The sequence below is a fragment of the Sinocyclocheilus anshuiensis genome, unplaced genomic scaffold, assembly GCF_001515605.1.
Source record: "Sinocyclocheilus anshuiensis isolate Anshui unplaced genomic scaffold, SAMN03320099.WGS_v1.1 scaffold1644, whole genome shotgun sequence".
Taxonomy (NCBI): Eukaryota; Metazoa; Chordata; class Actinopteri; order Cypriniformes; family Cyprinidae; genus Sinocyclocheilus; species Sinocyclocheilus anshuiensis.
This window is the reverse complement of record NW_015557451.1, coordinates 431,246-449,369: the sequence shown is the minus strand read 5'-3', so window position 1 is coordinate 449,369 and position 18,124 is coordinate 431,246. Positions and strand designations below refer to the sequence as shown.

The 18,124-nt window shown below is 34.9% G+C and overlaps 1 protein-coding gene across 1 annotated transcript in view; it reads left to right on the top strand.

The window, feature by feature from the left end:
• LOC107679228 (focadhesin-like) overlaps positions 1-18,124 on the top strand; it is a 49,397-nt gene that overhangs the window by 14,737 nt on the left and 16,536 nt on the right. Inside the window, exons 6-21 of the mRNA XM_016474741.1 lie at positions 772-873; positions 1,072-1,297; positions 1,922-2,128; positions 2,485-2,572; positions 3,924-4,109; positions 4,181-4,446; positions 11,479-11,583; positions 12,446-12,547; positions 14,452-14,582; positions 14,734-14,860; positions 15,918-16,052; positions 16,202-16,252; positions 16,436-16,519; positions 16,612-16,747; positions 17,417-17,605; positions 17,787-17,908. Coding sequence (XP_016330227.1) covers positions 772-873; positions 1,072-1,297; positions 1,922-2,128; positions 2,485-2,572; positions 3,924-4,109; positions 4,181-4,446; positions 11,479-11,583; positions 12,446-12,547; positions 14,452-14,582; positions 14,734-14,860; positions 15,918-16,052; positions 16,202-16,252; positions 16,436-16,519; positions 16,612-16,747; positions 17,417-17,605; positions 17,787-17,908 — 2,257 coding nt within the window. The remainder of the gene's footprint in view (positions 1-771; positions 874-1,071; positions 1,298-1,921; positions 2,129-2,484; positions 2,573-3,923; positions 4,110-4,180; positions 4,447-11,478; positions 11,584-12,445; positions 12,548-14,451; positions 14,583-14,733; positions 14,861-15,917; positions 16,053-16,201; positions 16,253-16,435; positions 16,520-16,611; positions 16,748-17,416; positions 17,606-17,786; positions 17,909-18,124) is intronic.

Sequence of the window (18,124 nt, the reverse complement as noted above, 5' to 3'; positions counted from 1 at the left end):
CAGCATATTAGAATGATTTCTGAAGGATCATGTGTCACTGAAGACTGGAGAAATGGCTGCTAATAATTCTGCTTTGCCATCACTGGAATTAATTACATTTTAAAATATACTAAAATAGAATTGTAATAACATTTCAGTATTTTTACTGTATTTTTGATCAAATAAATGCAGCCTGGCGCGGAATGAAAAAGTTTTTCAGGAGTCGTGCGGCAGTAGAGGCGGCGCAACTATAACGACATGTGAATAATCCCGCCCACTCTAAAGCGGTACTGAACTGCAGTGGAAACGCAAACCGAGCTGAGCCGTGCCGTGTCGTACTGTACTGAGCCGTGCCGAGCCGAGTCGTACCACGCAGTGGAAAAGCGCCATAAGACAGCCCTCCATAGACAGCAAGGTGGTAGTTGCGTTGCAGTCTATGCAGGGTCAGAAAGCTCTCGGATTTCATCAAAAATATCTTAATTTGTGTTCCGAAGATGAACGAAGGTCTTATGGGTTTGAAACGACATGAGAATGAGTAATTAATGGCAGAATTTTCAATTTTGGGTGAGCTATCCCTTTAATTGATGGACTGGAGTTGTGTGGATTATTGTGATATTTTATCAGCTGTTTGCACTCTCCTTCTGATGGCACCCATGCACTGCAGAGGATCTATTGGTAAGCAATGCTAAATTTCTCAGAATCTGTTTTCTTCAAAACCTTCACCCTCTCTGTTCCTTTCTGGTGGAATGACACAAATGCTGGCGTTTAATTATGTGCTTGATTTTTTTTTAGGACCTTCCCTCACCCCTACATCACAGTGCTGGAAAACCGTCCTGACTGCTGGCCTGCTCTGCTCCAGGAAATTGATGACTTCCTTCAGCTGGCTATGGACAAGTATGAAATCTGATTCAAGTCCGTTATCAACCTTAACCAAGTGCTATATAAAATGTCAATGAGGTAGACCATGTTGTGAAATCTCGTTTGTTTCTGGCCTTCTGATTCTCCTCTGCTCTTGATGCTTCCTAAAATCTGCAATAACAGGAAAGTTTGAAATTGAAGGCGAATTATGGCTACTTTGTATGTTTTCTTCAGAGATGAGCCAGTATATGTGGAAATGCTGGTTCCGTTCCTTCGTTACCTGTACTGCGAGCCCCAGAGGTTGTCAGAAAACGCTCTGCTTAGACACAGCCTCCTCAGGGTCCTGCTCCAGCCACGAGGGGTTCCTGAGCCTGACAGCCTGCAGGAAAAGGGGGCGTCTGGCACTCAGGTGGTCCGTGAGCTAATACACAGCCTCTTTGACCTGCTTCCATACATGCTGGTAAGCAGGCAGATGATTTCCGATGTGCTGAGCTGAAGTGGCTCCATAGAGCTATGTGGCTTAGTCCCATAACATGTTTCAGCTGAAGGTTTCAATTGTCCATCGCTGTAAATTTGCTATGGTGCCTAGCTCTACTTTATGATTTAACAAAAGGCCTTGAAGGTGTCATTCACTACCATTCAAAAATATTAAGCAGCAGAATCATTTGTAACTGTGATAATAATAAAGAAAAACGATTTTGAGCAGATATCAGCATATTAGAATGATTTCTGAAGGATCATGTGTCACTGAAGACTGGAGAAATGGCTGCTAATAATTCTGCTTTGCCATCACTGGAATTAATTACATTTTAAAATATACTAAAATAGAATTGTAATAACATTTCAGTATTTTTACTGTATTTTTGATCAAATAAATGCAGCCTTGGTGAGCATAAGAGACTTCTTTTAAAAACGTTTTTTTTTTTACTTTTCAGTGGTAGTGTAGGTGAGCAATATGGTTTGAGTAAATAATGAAGGAATGTTAATTTTTGCCTGAACTATCCATTTAAACATTTTTATCACACTTTGTTCACACACTGTATCCAATATGCAATCAGTGTGTTGTTGTCCTGTGACCTATCAGGTGGACAGTGTAACTGCAGTGGTTGAGTTCAGCTCATTTGCTGAATCTCTGACGTTGGCTCTGCTCATCGATCCAGGCTTCTGGAGAAAGGAACTGACTCAGCTGGCTCTTCAGCTCCTGTGTGCCTGTCAGCTGAGTCTTCATCTGGGAGGAGAACTGATGTCTCTCCTTCACACACTCCACCAGATAATACCTGCACATGCAGAGGTGAATGCACACATTACACTGTTATTTCCTGCCTCATTTTATGCATATTATTTAGGTGGAAATGGAAGTATGAGAAACAATTACCTCTATTTGAATCAGTGCTGTTTAATTGCATTCATTTACAAAATGCAGCTGCAAAAATGCATTATTGTAGAGAAAATGGCAAAATTAGTATAATTTTTTTTGTTGTTGCTGCAGTTGCACTCTCAGTGTGATCTCAACAAATCTTCTCCTCTCATCATTTTAATGGTTTTGTTTGCACAGCATTTTCTAGCTCAAAGCTATTTGCATTCAGCTTTCCCTCTGAGGCTCCATCTGTGTCAAGCTGTTTGTCTGATTGTGCTCTATCTAACTAGGAACTCCTGCCTGAGCAAGTGATCATGGGAATCTCCCTGCTACTGCTAAGTGCCTCCACCTCTCAACAAACTGCCCTCCTAGAGCTCGGTAAAGCCCCTCTCGCTACCTAAACACAGCAAATTGACACAGCTAGCTTAATTTCCACAGAAAAAGGTGGAATTACAGGCAGTTTTTGCTCAGAAATTCTATTTTTGTTACTTTTTCTTGCCAAGTTTCATGCTGATTGCAACACGAATAATTGCGAGAAAAAATATTTTAAAACGTTTTCAATATAAAAAGCTTTTATTTCAGGATAAATTGCATCAGAAAATTATAATGATTTATTATTTCTAAGGCTTGTCCTTGGGTTTAGAGATTTGAACCTTTATGTATATAGTACTTTATACAATACAGATTGTTTCAAAGCAGCTTCACAGTAATAAACAGGAAAATAACAGAGTCAATGATTCAGCTTCATCAAAATGAGACAAATTCAAATGCTGCAAAGCAGCTCTAAAAAGACAATAGTGTGAGTTCAGTGTTGATTCAGTTCAGTTCAATAACTGTGTTCAAAAGCATTTTAGCTACAAGCAGCTCTACAGAAGGCAATAGTGTTTTTCAGCTCAAGACAAACCCTTAAGCCTATATTAAACTTGATGTGTCACTCGCCCCGCATAGTTTGTGCTACAAATACAATTCTAGAGCTCAGATTATGTGGTTTATTGGTGTACAGTAAATAATAAAATGAAGAGAGAAAAAAACCCCCCGCTGAACTGACTTGAGTTGAATAATGACACTGTTGTTTTTGTAGAGCATTTGAGAGAGAATTTGAAAGTTTTTCTCATATGTGACCCTGGACCACAAAACCAGTCTTAAGTCTCTGGGGTATATTTGTAGCAGTAGCCAAAAATACATTGTATGGGTCAAAATTATTGATTTTTCTTTTATGCCAAAAATCATTAGGATATTAAGTAAAGATCATGTTCCATGAAGATATTTTGTACATTTCCTACTGTAAATATATCAAAACTTAATTTTTGGTTAGTAATATGCATTGCTAAGAACTTCATTTGGACAACTTTAAAGGCGATTTTCTCAATATTTTGATTTTTTTGCAAAAAAATATTTCAAATAGTTGTATCTCGGCCAAATGTTGTCCTATCCTAACAAACCATACATCAATTGAAAGCTTATTTATTAAGCTTTCATGTGATGTATAAATCTCAATTTTGAAAAAATTGACCCTTATGACTGGTTTTGTGGTCCAGGGTCACATATTTGATGAAGTTTGGCATCACTGAGTCTGTTATTTCCCTGTTTATTACTGTGAAGCTCCTTTGAAACAATTTTTGCTATATAAAGTGCTAAATAAATAAAGGTGACTTAACCCTAAAATTATGGCAGCAAATCTAGTTTAAATAGAGTTGTGAACTATAACTTGTCTTTTTCTCTCTGCTAGCTGTAAAGATTGTCCCTCCTGAGCTTCCACCTCCCTGGGGTGCATCTTTGCTGGTGATGCCCTTGTTACAGGTGCTGTCCTGCTCCAGCCTCATGGAAGCCCTGACAGACACGCAGACACACACAAAGAACCTTAAACTGACCAATTCACTGTTGCAAACGGTTCAAAGAGAGGCCTCAGATCGAATTAATAATCATGCACCCATTCAGGAGAGAGTTTTAAAAGCAGCGTGTGACATTAGGATTTGCGTTTGCCTCAACAGGACTCCACACAGCTGAGTTTGCCTCTCAGCACTTGGTACAGCGAGCTTCAAGTGGCCACTAGTGTCCTACACCGAATTTCTGTAGACTCCATTGCATCCGTGGAATGGCTTTACTCCCTGCAGTCATCACTCTCTGTCTGTGAACATGTCCCAGATAGTGTTTGTCTCCTGGTGTCCCATGTTATCGTCAGCAGTCACGGGGATCTCTGCAGGTTAGCGCTGGACACTGCTGCTGCCGTCACCGAGGCCGATCCTGCTAAGGTAAATTTTGCATCTCAATGTTTAGTTTTGTTAGTCTGCTGTATTGCAGTTTTGTATTATTTAGTAGGATGTGATGCAGGCTAGTGGTTAATGCTTCAGGCTGGTTAACCAAACCTTTGAGGAGTTCAAACTCTTTAATTCAATCACCATTGTGTCCATAAACATATTTTTCTGTCACTTAAAGGAATAGTTCACCCAAAGGTGAAAATTCTCACCCTGTTTAAAAATGAAAAGCACAACTGTTTCCAACATTGCTAATAATAAGAAATGTTTCCTGAGCAACAAATCAGCATATTAGAATGATTTCTGAAGGATCCTGTGACACTGAAGACTGGAGTAATGATGCTGAAAATCCAGCTTTGCATCACAGAAATAAATTACATTTTAAAACATTCAAATGGGAAAACATTATTTTAATTGTAATAATATTTCACAGTATTGTTGTTTTTCCTGTATTTTCTTAGTGAGCATAAGAAACTTCTTTCAAAAACATTTTTAAAATCTTACCAACTCCAAATTACTGTATGGTTGTATATATAATAAAGTATATATATTAGATTTGTGGTGGTATAGAAGATCTTCCTCCATGGAAAATATAATGCGAGTTTGGAACGACGTGAGGGTGAGTCAGTGATGACAATTTTCTTTGCCTTTAACCATAGTTGAGATCTCTAGGAGGATTGTCAGTGTAATATACGTCAACATTATGGAGTTATGGAAACAAAATAGATATACTCTACTTCAGACAACTTGTTCTGCCTTTTTTTTTTGATTGGACTCCATTTGGCATTCAGGACTGTAAAGGATTTTCACAAAACAGTTTTCTAAGCTGAAATTATGAAATCTACAATCCTTAGACATGTTCCTTTTACACATTAAGAGCACCACATTGTTCCTTGAATGACAGATATAACATTTAAAAAAAGCACAACTGGAAAAAACTATTTTCCCCTCATCTTACGCTTTCATTTCTAACCATTATCCAGATGTCAGTGTTACTAGGCAACATGTGCAGCCTTAGAAACTGGAGCAGTAATTACTTTAGCTAAGTGCTAAATGAAGGTGTATCATGGTGCAGTAGACCTGTACTCCCCACTTGCATTCATTACAGAATGCCTTGGGGCTCTCATGGACAGAAATAATTGAGACCAGGACGACTGGCAACCATGAACATGGGAAGTGTGTGACCTGAGGGAGGATGTAATCACACTAACAGGAAGATATTCAAGGAGGCTGCAGCACAGAGGAATATACATCATCTGTCACTGGCTCTATGCCCTTATTAGAGGCCTTGGCTGGATGCTGCTGAGATTCACTCTCTACTGCTTTCCGATTAAGGCTGGGTGATTTATTGAATGCTCACAATATATTCCCAGTGATTCTGCTGGTGATAGAAAATTATTGCATTGATTTTATGATGTGATGTGCTTTTCATTTGACCATTAAGTTTACTAGGAAACATGTCATTAGACTAGTTACACAACCAGTGTTAAGACAGATATTTTAGCGGCATCTCTTATTTAAACTTTCAGTAACAAAATTAGTGGTGTTGGTTGGTAAGTTAAATGCATTTCAGTGAATCAGTTCAAACTGGCCATTTCAGTTAACTGGTTCAATGATTTATGTCATCACTCAAAAATGTCCACTGAAATCCCTTTGTGCCATTTAATATTTTAAAATATTTTGGTAAAATAGATGCAAGTAAATTTGCTGGTTATTGTTAATTTGGAATGACACGGAAATCAGAATGAAATCAGAATGATTTCTGAAGGATCATGTGACACGGAAGACTGGAGTAATGATGCTGAAAATTCAGTTTTGCATCACAGGAATAAATTACATTTTAAACTATATCAAAATAGAAAACAGTTGTTTTAAATTGTAATAATACTTCACGATATTACTGTCTTCATTGTATTTTTAATCAAATAAATGCAGCCTTGGTGAGCATAAGAGACTTCTTTCAAAAACATTTAAAAATACTACCAACATCAAACTTTTGAACGGTATTTTATCATACTCTTTCTCATACTCTGTACATTTGTTTTTTCTTTCTTTCGTTCTCACTCATTATGGCTGTTAATTGGCTTGGTCTGCAGGTCAGAGGTTGTGCTGGTTTTGTAATGGGGATGCTGATGGGTTAATCTCCAATTAGAGATTAGAACAACTGCCATGGTGTCCCTTCTCTAAGGGTTAAAAAGGTTCTCAAGAGAGGGAAAGATCCAGTATTCTCAGTTAGTGGGGGATCTGTTAGGGAGAGGCTTGTCTGGGGAATTGTTTTACAAATACTGGAGAGAAATTAGGAAAGACCGTAGATTTTATGTGATGTGTTTTAGATGCCCACTTTACACATTTCTTAGCCGCCTTAGAAATGCTGTACTTGAATCCTGTATACAATGCTTGATCTAACTGGCCACACTAACGTAGGAGTTCTTTCTGGCAACAAGAGAAATATTGGATAATCAAACCTTATTAAAGCTATTAAAGCATTACTGAGTGTATTATCGCTACATCTCCAGTTGAGCACTGCAGCTGGGGGAATACCAATAAACCCTTGCATTTAAATTATGTAAAAATGTTAAAAGCATGGCGACATTTGGAAACATGTAAATAGTTATGTAGAATCAATGGGATTTTTAGTTCTGTATAATGTAGTTAATGTTGTCTAGTTGGTGAATAATTACTTGTTTATGATCAGTGTTCTTTGTACCCGGTTAATTTTACACTTTCTTTTGTCACTCAAGTGACATTGTATTTTGTGCAGTTTTCCATACATTGAGAACTCTTGTGGCAAGTTTATACAGTAATTGTCTTTACCCTAACATTTAGCCTTAAATTTAGAGGTTCAGTGGTTCAGATTTATTATTATTTTAATTGCATCTCTGAACTTAATGATACTTGCAACTGGTGTTATTTCAGTGTCATTGGTATACTTTTATAGTTTTTGTTATTATTTTGAATTGGATTTTATTTTTACGCCTTCATTTTAATTGTGTTAATTTTTTTTATAATTCTGTTGTGCATTTTTGCCATTTTTATTAGCTTTTTAAAAAATATATTTTTATGCATTTTCTTTTTAAGTTTTAGTTTTTAGTTTTAGTTTATTTAGTTATAATTGTTTTAGTATCGAACTTAAATGAAACTACGTAAATGAAAATTGGACACTGAATTTTTTAAAAATAGTTTCAATTATTTTATTTCATTTCAGTTAATGTTTTTCATTTTAAGTAATAAAAATGTTTCTTATGGTATTAGTTATTGATAATAACCCTGTTTGCAACAACTCAACTTTACTGTAATTATTGTACTTTATGGTACTACTTTAGTTAACATGAACTAAGAATGAACAATACTTCTACAGCATTTATTAATCTTAGTTAATGTTAATTTCAACATTTACTAATGCATTATCAAAAGTTGTTCTTGTTAACATTAGTTTATGCACTGTGAATTAACATGAACTAACAATGACCAACTGTACTTTCATTAACTAACATTAACAAAGATGAATTAATACTGTAATAAATGTATTGTTCATTGTTTGTTCATGTTAGTTAATACATTAACTAACATTAACTAATGGAACCTTATTGTAAAGTGTTACCGAAATTATAAAGTTCACTCATATGAACGTAAGTTTGCAAAATCATTATATTCTCACAATATTTGTGTGATTCTTTTTTTAAATGTATTTTATTTTATATTTTTAGAAAATTTGTATTTAATGAATGTATTTATTTGATTTTTAGTAGTTTTTAATTGTGAGGGCTTTACAGTTTATTGGTGACATTTATATCTGTTTGAATAGCTTTTACGTAGTGGAAGTAGATGCTAAATGGTGTTTTACAGTCAATAATAATTAGGGTTTCCAGTGTGAGTACACTGTCTTGAACCAGGGTCTCGTCTCGGGCTAGATCTGAGCCTCAAGGACTCTAATCTTGATATGTATCTAGGTTTCGGAGGCTGTGGTCTTGAATTCAACTCTGATGCCTCCAGTCTTTCAAAAGAAGCCCTGGATGAGTTTGAGTTGGTTACTCATTTTATTGGTTAACATTCATGTTGGCCTTGTGGGAATGTAAGCTGTGTTTTCCTGGAGCAAAAGACTCCGATATAAACCAGCAGACCCCTTCAGTCACCGCAAAGCATGACGTTTGATGCCAAAAACATGAAAAGGATTAGCAAAGCAGCTCTTGAGTATGTGCTCAGATTTGAGGGCATAATCCTCAATTCAGGTAAAGAAAGTTTTCAGGTCCTTCACATGGTCTTCACCAGTTTGTCACTGTTCACTGTAGCCCCTCAGTTTCTCCTGAAGTCAAGCATACCTTTCATTTTTATTTTGCTTGAGCTGGGGAAACACTGGCTTTGAGCCAGTCTTTTAGTATTATAGAAGCTTCTCGAGCAGTGTTTATGCTATAGAAAACAGCTTGAGAAAATAAAGAAAGAAAGAAACAGGGTGTTAGTCAGAGGGTTGGAGAGGATTGCAGCAACTGTTGGAAAGAATTTCATAGCCGAGGGCTCTTTGGCGTTCTTCGCCCGCTGCATGAGATGGATAACTTGTGACAGTCTTGCTCAGTTTAACTCGAATGAGGTGGGTGAGAAGAATAAGAATTTGCCCTCCCACCCCTCCTCCTTCAGCCCCTCGCTGTGATGAGCATGTCTCGTTACGTTATGAGCTCCGGCGTTTCTTTGGTAGCCAGTCATGAGTGATTTTCCTGATTATCTGTTGTTTTAGCCCGTATTTCTGTGTACATGGTCAACTTTTTTTCTTTTTTGTTGTGTTTTTTTTTTGCCTTCTTACTTGCTTGGTGTCTTTCTCAACAAATTTGAAAGATCAAACTGTAATAAAGCTTAAGCTAAGCAACATCAACTTAATTTCGCTACATCTTAAATTAGTGTTCACCGAAAAACCGGAAATTTTGTCACCCTAATTTAGTGCTAGACCTGTATGACTTTTTACTTTTGTGGAATGCGAAGGAAGATATTGTGAATTTTTTTTTACTGTGGTCCAATATTGTTTCATGGATAAAAAAACAAAACATTCTACTAAATATTATTTTTTGTGTCATACTGACGAAATGGAAGTCACTGTGGTTTGGAACAACATGAGGATGGTTACATGCTTTTGCTTTTTACTTTCTGTATTGCTTGATTGTTGTCATATCCCTCTTTCCTATCTTTCTCTTTCTTGCTGTTTGCAGTTTTCATATAGTGGTTTTCAAAAGTCTTTCCATTGCATTTGCCCTGCATGCTTTCATTTTTAATTAAATTCTTTGCAGAGCTCTTTGAAAGGATTGGATGTTAAAAATGCCCTGTAAGCGACTGATGATGATTAATTTAATTTCTGTCAGCTTAATGAACATAAAACTGAGATGATTATGCTTGGCTCTTCTACTGCTGGTAATCAACTATAGGTCCCAGAACAGCGATGTCTCGACCCCATTCTAGAATTTTAACATTAACCGTCACTAAGAACAGCTCATATCTTTCTGCTGTTCTCTCACAGATTTCGAGACAGTTACGCGTGCATTTATTACATCTCTTTTACATCACTGCAGCTCTTTATACACTATACTATAAAAAGTTTGGGGTTGGTAAAATTTTTAAATGTTTTTTTGAAAAGTCTCTTATGCTTACCAAGGTTGCATTTATTTGATTAAAAATACAATAAAGACAGTAATATTGTGAAATATTATTACAGTTTACAATGCCTGTGTTCTATTTGAATATATTTGAAAATGTAATTTATTCCTGTGATTTTAAAGTTGAATTTTCAGCATCATTACTCCAGTCTTCAGTGTCACATGATTCTTCAGAAATCATTCCAATATGCTGATTTGCTGCTCAAGAAACATTTCTTATCATTATCAATATTGAAAACAGTTGTGCTGTTTCATTTTTTTGTGGAAACCGTGAAACATTTTGTTTTTCAGTAAAAAAAAAAATGACGAATAGAAAGATTAAAAAGAACAGCATTTGTTTGAAATAGAAATGTAACATTATAAAAGTCTTTACTGTCACTTTTCGTCAGTTTAATGCATCCTTGCTGAATAAAAGTTTTTATTTCTTACTGACTCCAAACTTTTTTGAACAGTAGTGTATATCTGACCTCTTAATTCCAGCAGTTCAGAATGTGGCAGATATACTTTTATATTATATTAACTGATGCTAATAGATCCCATCACCCCTGTACTGGCCTCATTGCACTGGCTACCAGGAAGTTTTTGAATTGATTTTACAATGCTATTAATTTTTGAGGCCCTGCATGGACTTGCTCCACAGTATTAATCTCCTCCACCCTTGCTCCCCGAGGTCATCAAACCAATTACTTCTTTCTGTTCCCCTCTTGCTTTTTCGTTCCGAGGGAGATCAGTGTTTCACAGTTGTGGCCACTAGACTTTGGGTTTTAAAAGCAGTTTTAAATCTCAATTGAAGGCTTATTTATATTCCATTGCTTTTAAATGTGTCTGATGTGCATGAGCGTATTTAGTAGGTCAGTGTTAATTGTGTATTAATTGTTTGCTTAATTCTTTTTCCATTTACCTCTAGGTGCCATGCTTACTTCAACTTTTTTGAACAGTAGTGTATATCTGACCTCTTAATTCCAGCAGTTCAGAATGTGGCAGATATACTTTTATATTATATTAACTGATGCTAATAGATCCCATCACCCCTGTACTGGCCTCATTGCACTGGCTACCAGGAAGTTTTTGAATTGATTTTACAATGCTATTAATTTTTGAGGCCCTGCATGGACTTGCTCCACAGTATTAATCTCCTCCACCCTTGCTCCCCGAGGTCATCAAACCAATTACTTCTTTCTGTTCCCCTCTTGCTTTTTCGTTCCGAGGGAGATCAGTGTTTCACAGTTGTGGCCACTAGACTTTGGGTTTTAAAAGCAGTTTTAAATCTCAATTGAAGGCTTATTTATATTCCATTGCTTTTAAATGTGTCTGATGTGCATGAGTGTATTTAGTAGGTCAGTGTTAATTGTCTATTAATTGTTTGCTTAATTCTTTTTCCATTTACCTCTAGGTGCCATGTTTACTTCCTGTCCTGATGTTTAAACTGGGCAGAGTGTCTGATCCGGCTTTGTCTCACTCTATTCTCTACACTCTGCTAAAACTGGGAACCCACAAGGTACAGTCATTAGCATGCACAGCATGCACTGTTTACCTGATGAGGGAATATTAAATTAGAAACTTAATCAATAAATATTTTTCAGCAAATGTGTTTTCTTGGTTTTCAAAATTTTACCAAGAAAAATAATTGGAATTAGAAATTTAATTTAATTAAATGTGCAAATAGCTAATCATTATATTAAGAAGATGTTAACATGTATGGCAGTCAAAATTAAGAATGCAACACCATTTACAGGCTAGTGCGACACAGCTCCACAATATATGAATATAGTCCATCTGCATGGATTTAGGATATTTTGCTTCCCCTGTTGCTATGGCAACAGCTCACCTGCACTGTAGGCAACTCCAGCCATTAACCTGACCATTGTCTGTGCCACTGTTACTCATTTGATTCCGCTAACAATGCACATTATTCATAAATCTTGTATGCCAAATGTGTACTCCCGTAACATTTTGCTTGCTACTAAAATGCTACATCAACAGAAACACTTTCTGGACGTTGCACAGTGTACTCCAAAATATGAGTAAATAAGAGAGAAGATGTGTTGCTGATCTTATTCATCTTTATTTTAAATGCTTAGACACTCTATCATCAGCCTTTGAATGTGGGTGGCAGTGTTTTGCCCTTTAATGTAGTCTTTAATTTGAGCTTTTTGTAATCTGTGAGATACTGTGATTTTTAAAAGCGCAGCAGAACACAACCTAGCCTGTAGGTCACAGACGAAGCATTAAAAACATAAAAGCATTAGGTAATTTAAGTTTGCATATATCCAGTCCTGTTTGGTATGTTTTAGCATTAAGTGGATGTGTGTATTCTGCCTCGTGTGTGTTTATCCTGACTGACCTCTCTTGTGTTTCAGTTCTGTATCCCGCAGGTGCTTCATGTCCTCCAAACTCTGGGCACTTCATCCAGACTGAGGCCTGTGGCTCTGCGCCTCTTAGCTCTGTTATGGAAAAAACAGGTGCAGTTAATGCTGATATTTGTTAAAACTGTTCTTTGTGTGTTGTGTCAGATGTCTGTGGCCAGGATGCATTGATTCTGTGAATTTATGTTGAATATCAGTATTTAATATTTATTTAAAATGAATGTACTCCCATTTACTGTTTGGGTTTATGCATTGAAATATCATTATATTTATGTGTTATTATATTCATGTCTGAGAGGTTTCTGTTTAGTATACTAAATTATTACAAAATGTTTAATTATAATTAATATTGTCATATAATATTATTAGGATAAAAATTTGAGTGGTTTTTTTTTTTCATAAAATTATACATGTAACTCAATGTTTGAGCCCTGTTATTAATGAAATTATTATATTAATTCAGCTTGATTATTTAATATTTATTTAAAATTGATATATTCACTTTTTATTATTTGGTTTATGCTTTGAAATATAATTATATTTATATTTGATTATATATTGTTATATTTACATATGAGAGGCTTCTGTTTAGTCTACTAATTTAATACAAACATTTCAATTAATATTTTCTAGTGCTGTCAAATGATTAATCGCGATTAATCACATCCCAAGTAAGTTTTTGTTTACATAATATTTATACATAATATTTATATTTGATTATATATTGTTATATTTACATATGAGAGGCTTCTGTTTAGTCTACTAATTTAATAAAAAAAAATTCAATTAATATTTTATAGTGCTGTCAAACGATTAATCGCGATTAATCACATCCAACGTAAGTTTTTGTTTACATAATATTTATACATAATATTTATATTTGATTATATATTGTTATATTTACATATGAGAGGCTTCTGTTTAGTCTACTAATTTAATACAAACATTTCAATTAATATTTTCTAGTGCTGTCAAATGATTAATCGCGATTAATCACATCCCAAGTAAGTTTTTGTTTACATAATATTTATACATAATATTTATATTTGATTATATATTGTTATATTTACATATGAGAGGCTTCTGTTTAGTCTACTAATTTAATAAAAAAAAATCAATTAATATTTTATAGTGCTGTCAAACGATTAATCGCGATTAATCACATCCAAAGTAAGTTTTTGTTTACATAATATTTATACATAATATAAATTATATTTGAATATATAGATATACATCGTAAATATTTTTTAAATATATATACATTATATATGCAATTAATCGTTTGGCATTATAATATACATGACATTATAATATTTGACATGAAAATAACAATTTGAGTGTTTTTTTTTCCCCATAAATGTATGCATATAACTTAAGGGTTTGAGCCCTGTTATTAATGAAGCGTAAAAATTATGATATTAATTAAGCTTTATTATTTAATATTTATTTAAAATGTATGTATTTACATTTTATCATTTTTATCTTCTATTTAGTCTATTAATATTATATTAAACATTTAATTACAATTAATATTTTCATATTATTAGCATGTGTAATTTAATTGGGAAAAAAAATGAAGATATGCTTAATGGTTATATATGGTATAACTTAATGGTTTGAACCCTATTATTAATTAAATGTAAAATTATACAAATATTAATTAGTTCACAGAGAATTTGCGTGTTTTAGAAAAATGTACATTTTAACTGAAGTATTCCTAAATGAATGATTATGATTTCAGATTGAATCTGCAAATGTGTTTTGATACCTAGTCTTACTATAATGTCTGCTATACAGTGGCACCAAAAACTATTTGGACACTTAGACCACACTTACAATGTATGAATGACATTGTATTAGATAACAACATATCTAGAGCTAATTTCATTTAATGCAGACCATCACAGTTTTAAGTGTGACTTGTTTGTTTCCAAGTACTTTTGTAAGTACTGTTACCCTGAAACGTTCTGAAACTTTAGATTTATTATTTTTTTGTATAGGACCGTGTGTATCCGGACCTGCAGAGACTGATGTCACAGCTTGAAAAATCCTCAGTGGTCTTGGGAAAAGATACACAGTGGGAGCAGATATTGGCCAGAGCAGCCTGCATCAGAGACATCTGCAGAGAGAGGTCTGCTTCACCCAAAATCTGCCGCCGTAAACCTGGAGTTCATTTAGCAGTTTGATTTACTGCATATTCCACCATAGTAACCATTCACCATCAAAGGTTTAACATTTACATTCATTTACTCTTTTCCCAAATGCCGTACATATTGTTCCAGGCCGTACCAGCATGGAGGAGACATGCTGGCTGCCATCATCGACACACTGATGCAGTTCTCCAGGAAGGATCAGGCCACTCCTGCTGCTCTGGCACTGCAGGGCTTACAGGAGCTCTGTAGAGCTGAGGTCAGTCCACACTGGCTGTCAGAAATATGAAAATGAAGATGAAAATGCATTTTAATTTCTAAAATATTTGTATAGTTTTGATTGGGTAGACCAGTGCCACCCTGGCCCTTATGTTCCCTCCTGGCTCAAGACGCAAATTCTAATCATTTCAGGGCTCAACAAGATTTTTGCTCTATTGGGAAAGAATTTTAGATTTGTACTGGGTCTGCCAACATTTTAATTATCCTGTACATAATTTTTACAAACCTATTTAATATTTATAATAATAATAAAAAAAAAAATCTAATTTTAAATGTATTTCTTAATATTTATTTTAACAAATATTTATGTTATTGCCATGTTCATTATATTGTTTTTATATTATATTCATTTGTTTATTTTATATTAGTATTTATTTTATATATTATTTACAAAAATATTTTTATTATGATTCATTTTGTAGTCCATTTTAGCCAGCTAGATAATTATCTTACATATTTAAAAAGATGCAAGTCATAAAAATGTGTGCACATGATCACAAAATATAAGATACTGTATAGTAATGCAGTACATATGGTTCAAAAGTTTGGGGCAAGTATGAAGTCTCTTATGCTCACCAATAATCAATTTCATCAACATACAGACAATGATAATAATATTATTACAATTTAAAATAACTTTTCTATTTGAATGTACTTTAAAATGTGATGACAAAGCTGATCCTTTGTGAAACAATTTCATGATCCTTCAGAACTCATTTTATATCAATGTTGACAAAAACAGATGTGCTGATTAATATTTTTGTGTGTTTTCAGGATTCTTTGATGAATAGAAAGTTCAAAATAACAGCATTTAATTGAAATAAATGTTGTAACAAATGTCTTCACTGTCACTTTTGATCAGTTTAATGCATCCTTGCTGAATAGAAGTATTAATTTCTTTAAAAAAAATCATACTGACCTCAAACTTTTGAGCGGTAATGTACATGTTGTTTATGTGATATTTTACACTAGCTAGTGGGCCATTCTTACTGTTGAGCTCTGCATTTGAATATTCTTCTCATCTGTTTTCTGTTCAGGTAGTTGATATCGTCTCCACGTGGAAGGCACTCTCTCCTAAGCTGTGCTGTGACTCCAGACCCCTGGTCCTGAAGGCCACAGCTGAACTTCTGGCATTAGTACCTGCTTTAAACGTCAAAACTGAAGAATATGAGGCACGAGACCAGCAACCCCTGTTTCTGATTGCTAGATGTGTGCTATTTTGGAGCGGTGTCTGAATTCATAGTTAAAAGCATGATTTATTTCTCTCCACATTTCATAACTGGGACAGATTACTTCAGGTCTTGTGTCCTTTTCCTTACAGAAATTCAGAAACGAGGCAGTCTGTGTTTTATGGAGCTACGCACTTAGTCAGGTGAGCGCTGACATTTTCAAATGGTAATGAACGGTAGGGATGGGCAGGATAATTGACTAGTCACCCAACAACTGTTTCTAATGAATAGTCATTGCACCATTTTATGTATCTGCAATTTATTTAGTTATTTTTCTACCAGTTATGAGTAAACAGTAATATTTAAAGCTTTATTGGCTTCATCAGGACCCAGAGGTTGCGAGCCAGGGTTTTAAAGCTATCTCGGAGTACCCTGAACGATCTCACACCATCCTACACTTGCCAGAGCAGGTGAGAACATATGCTAAATATCCTCACATTATTTCTGCTTACCTTTATATATATACTGTGTATCTGTAATGGTGATATGATCTTGCTAACAGGCCAGACCTGTACCAAAGCAGCCTGAAGAAGAGGATGAAGGGAAGGAAAATGAGAATGAGAAGGATGAAGATGTTTCAGTGCCAGGGGCGTCATATGTAAAGCTAGTAAAGCTAGTAAAGCGATCTGTTTTACCAGGTAAGATTATCTGATTATGGTGGGTAACAGACTGTCAAACAAACTCTTTTAAATATAGTTGACTTGCATTTACAGTTATTTGAACTAAAAACCAAACTGTTATGATATTTGAGTTAAGAGTATATGAGTATATTATATGTCAGTCTGAATGACTGATGTATATGTTGGTGTCATATAGATATCTAGACCATTATTAATCAATGTTAACTGGGTTGTTTACTTAATACTTAACATTTCTGTTCTGCTCATTCATTATATGAGATTATATGAGGGATACATTCACTGTTATTTGGTTAGGTAACAAGCCAGCTGGCTGCATTTTTGCAGTGGCAGAAGAAATAAATTAGGACAGATTTTGTGTACTGAAATTTTACATATCATAGACCCAAGGTGTGATCTTTTCACAGTTACTGTTATGTAACTGTAGCATATTTCCATAATTTAACCAAGGTAATGTATTCAAAATAGCTGGATGAATAAAACTTGAGGCTGTGTCAGTGTACTTGCCTAAAAGCACAACATGCAACAGAAACCCACAACAAAGACTACATTACACAATATGGAATATATTATAGATTTCTGCTAATTTTATATAAATGTTGATGTAATGTATTATTTAACCTTTTAACAAAAACCTCCTTAATTCATGAGTTTTGTCTTCTAATGCAGCCCTTGAGACCTTCCTGCCAGCTCTAGTAAGGCAGGAGATGAACCAAATGCCCCGTGGCGTGTACCATTCAGCTCTGAGTGGAGGGAATTTGTGCACTGACCAGGGAAAAACTGTATCTGGAATTCCTTCTTTTATGCTGAAAACATATGAAAAGAACAAGCAGCCGGGTCTGAAACCTGGCATAGCAGGTACATATACTGTACAAGAGTCATTCAGCTCTGTAACGTGGGTAATTTAAAAATTCTTATAGCTAATGCTTGTTTGTCACAACTGAAGTAACAACTCACACATTGCATAATTCTGTGTTTGTCCAGTTAAGTGTGTTAAATAAACACATACAGTATGTTGGTTTTGATTGGTCTGTTTCAGCTGGGCTTCTACTGTGTTATGACCTTCCTGTTCAAACTGACAAAGATGGACATCCAATCACACGCTTTCTTGTCAGCAGAGGGCGGAGTTATCAACAAATGTTAGCCACCCTTATTCATGAGGTACCTTCTAGCACACACTAATTTGGGTGAAACACGAAAACTTGAATTATATTTTAAATTTAAATGATATTTTACCCCAAAATGAGAAGAGAAATGTATGCATTCAAAATGAATAGTAATATTAATGTTTTCATTACAGTTAAAGGGATAGTTCACCCAAAAATTAAAATTTGATGTTTATCTGCTTACCCCCAGGGCATCCAAGATGTAGGTGAC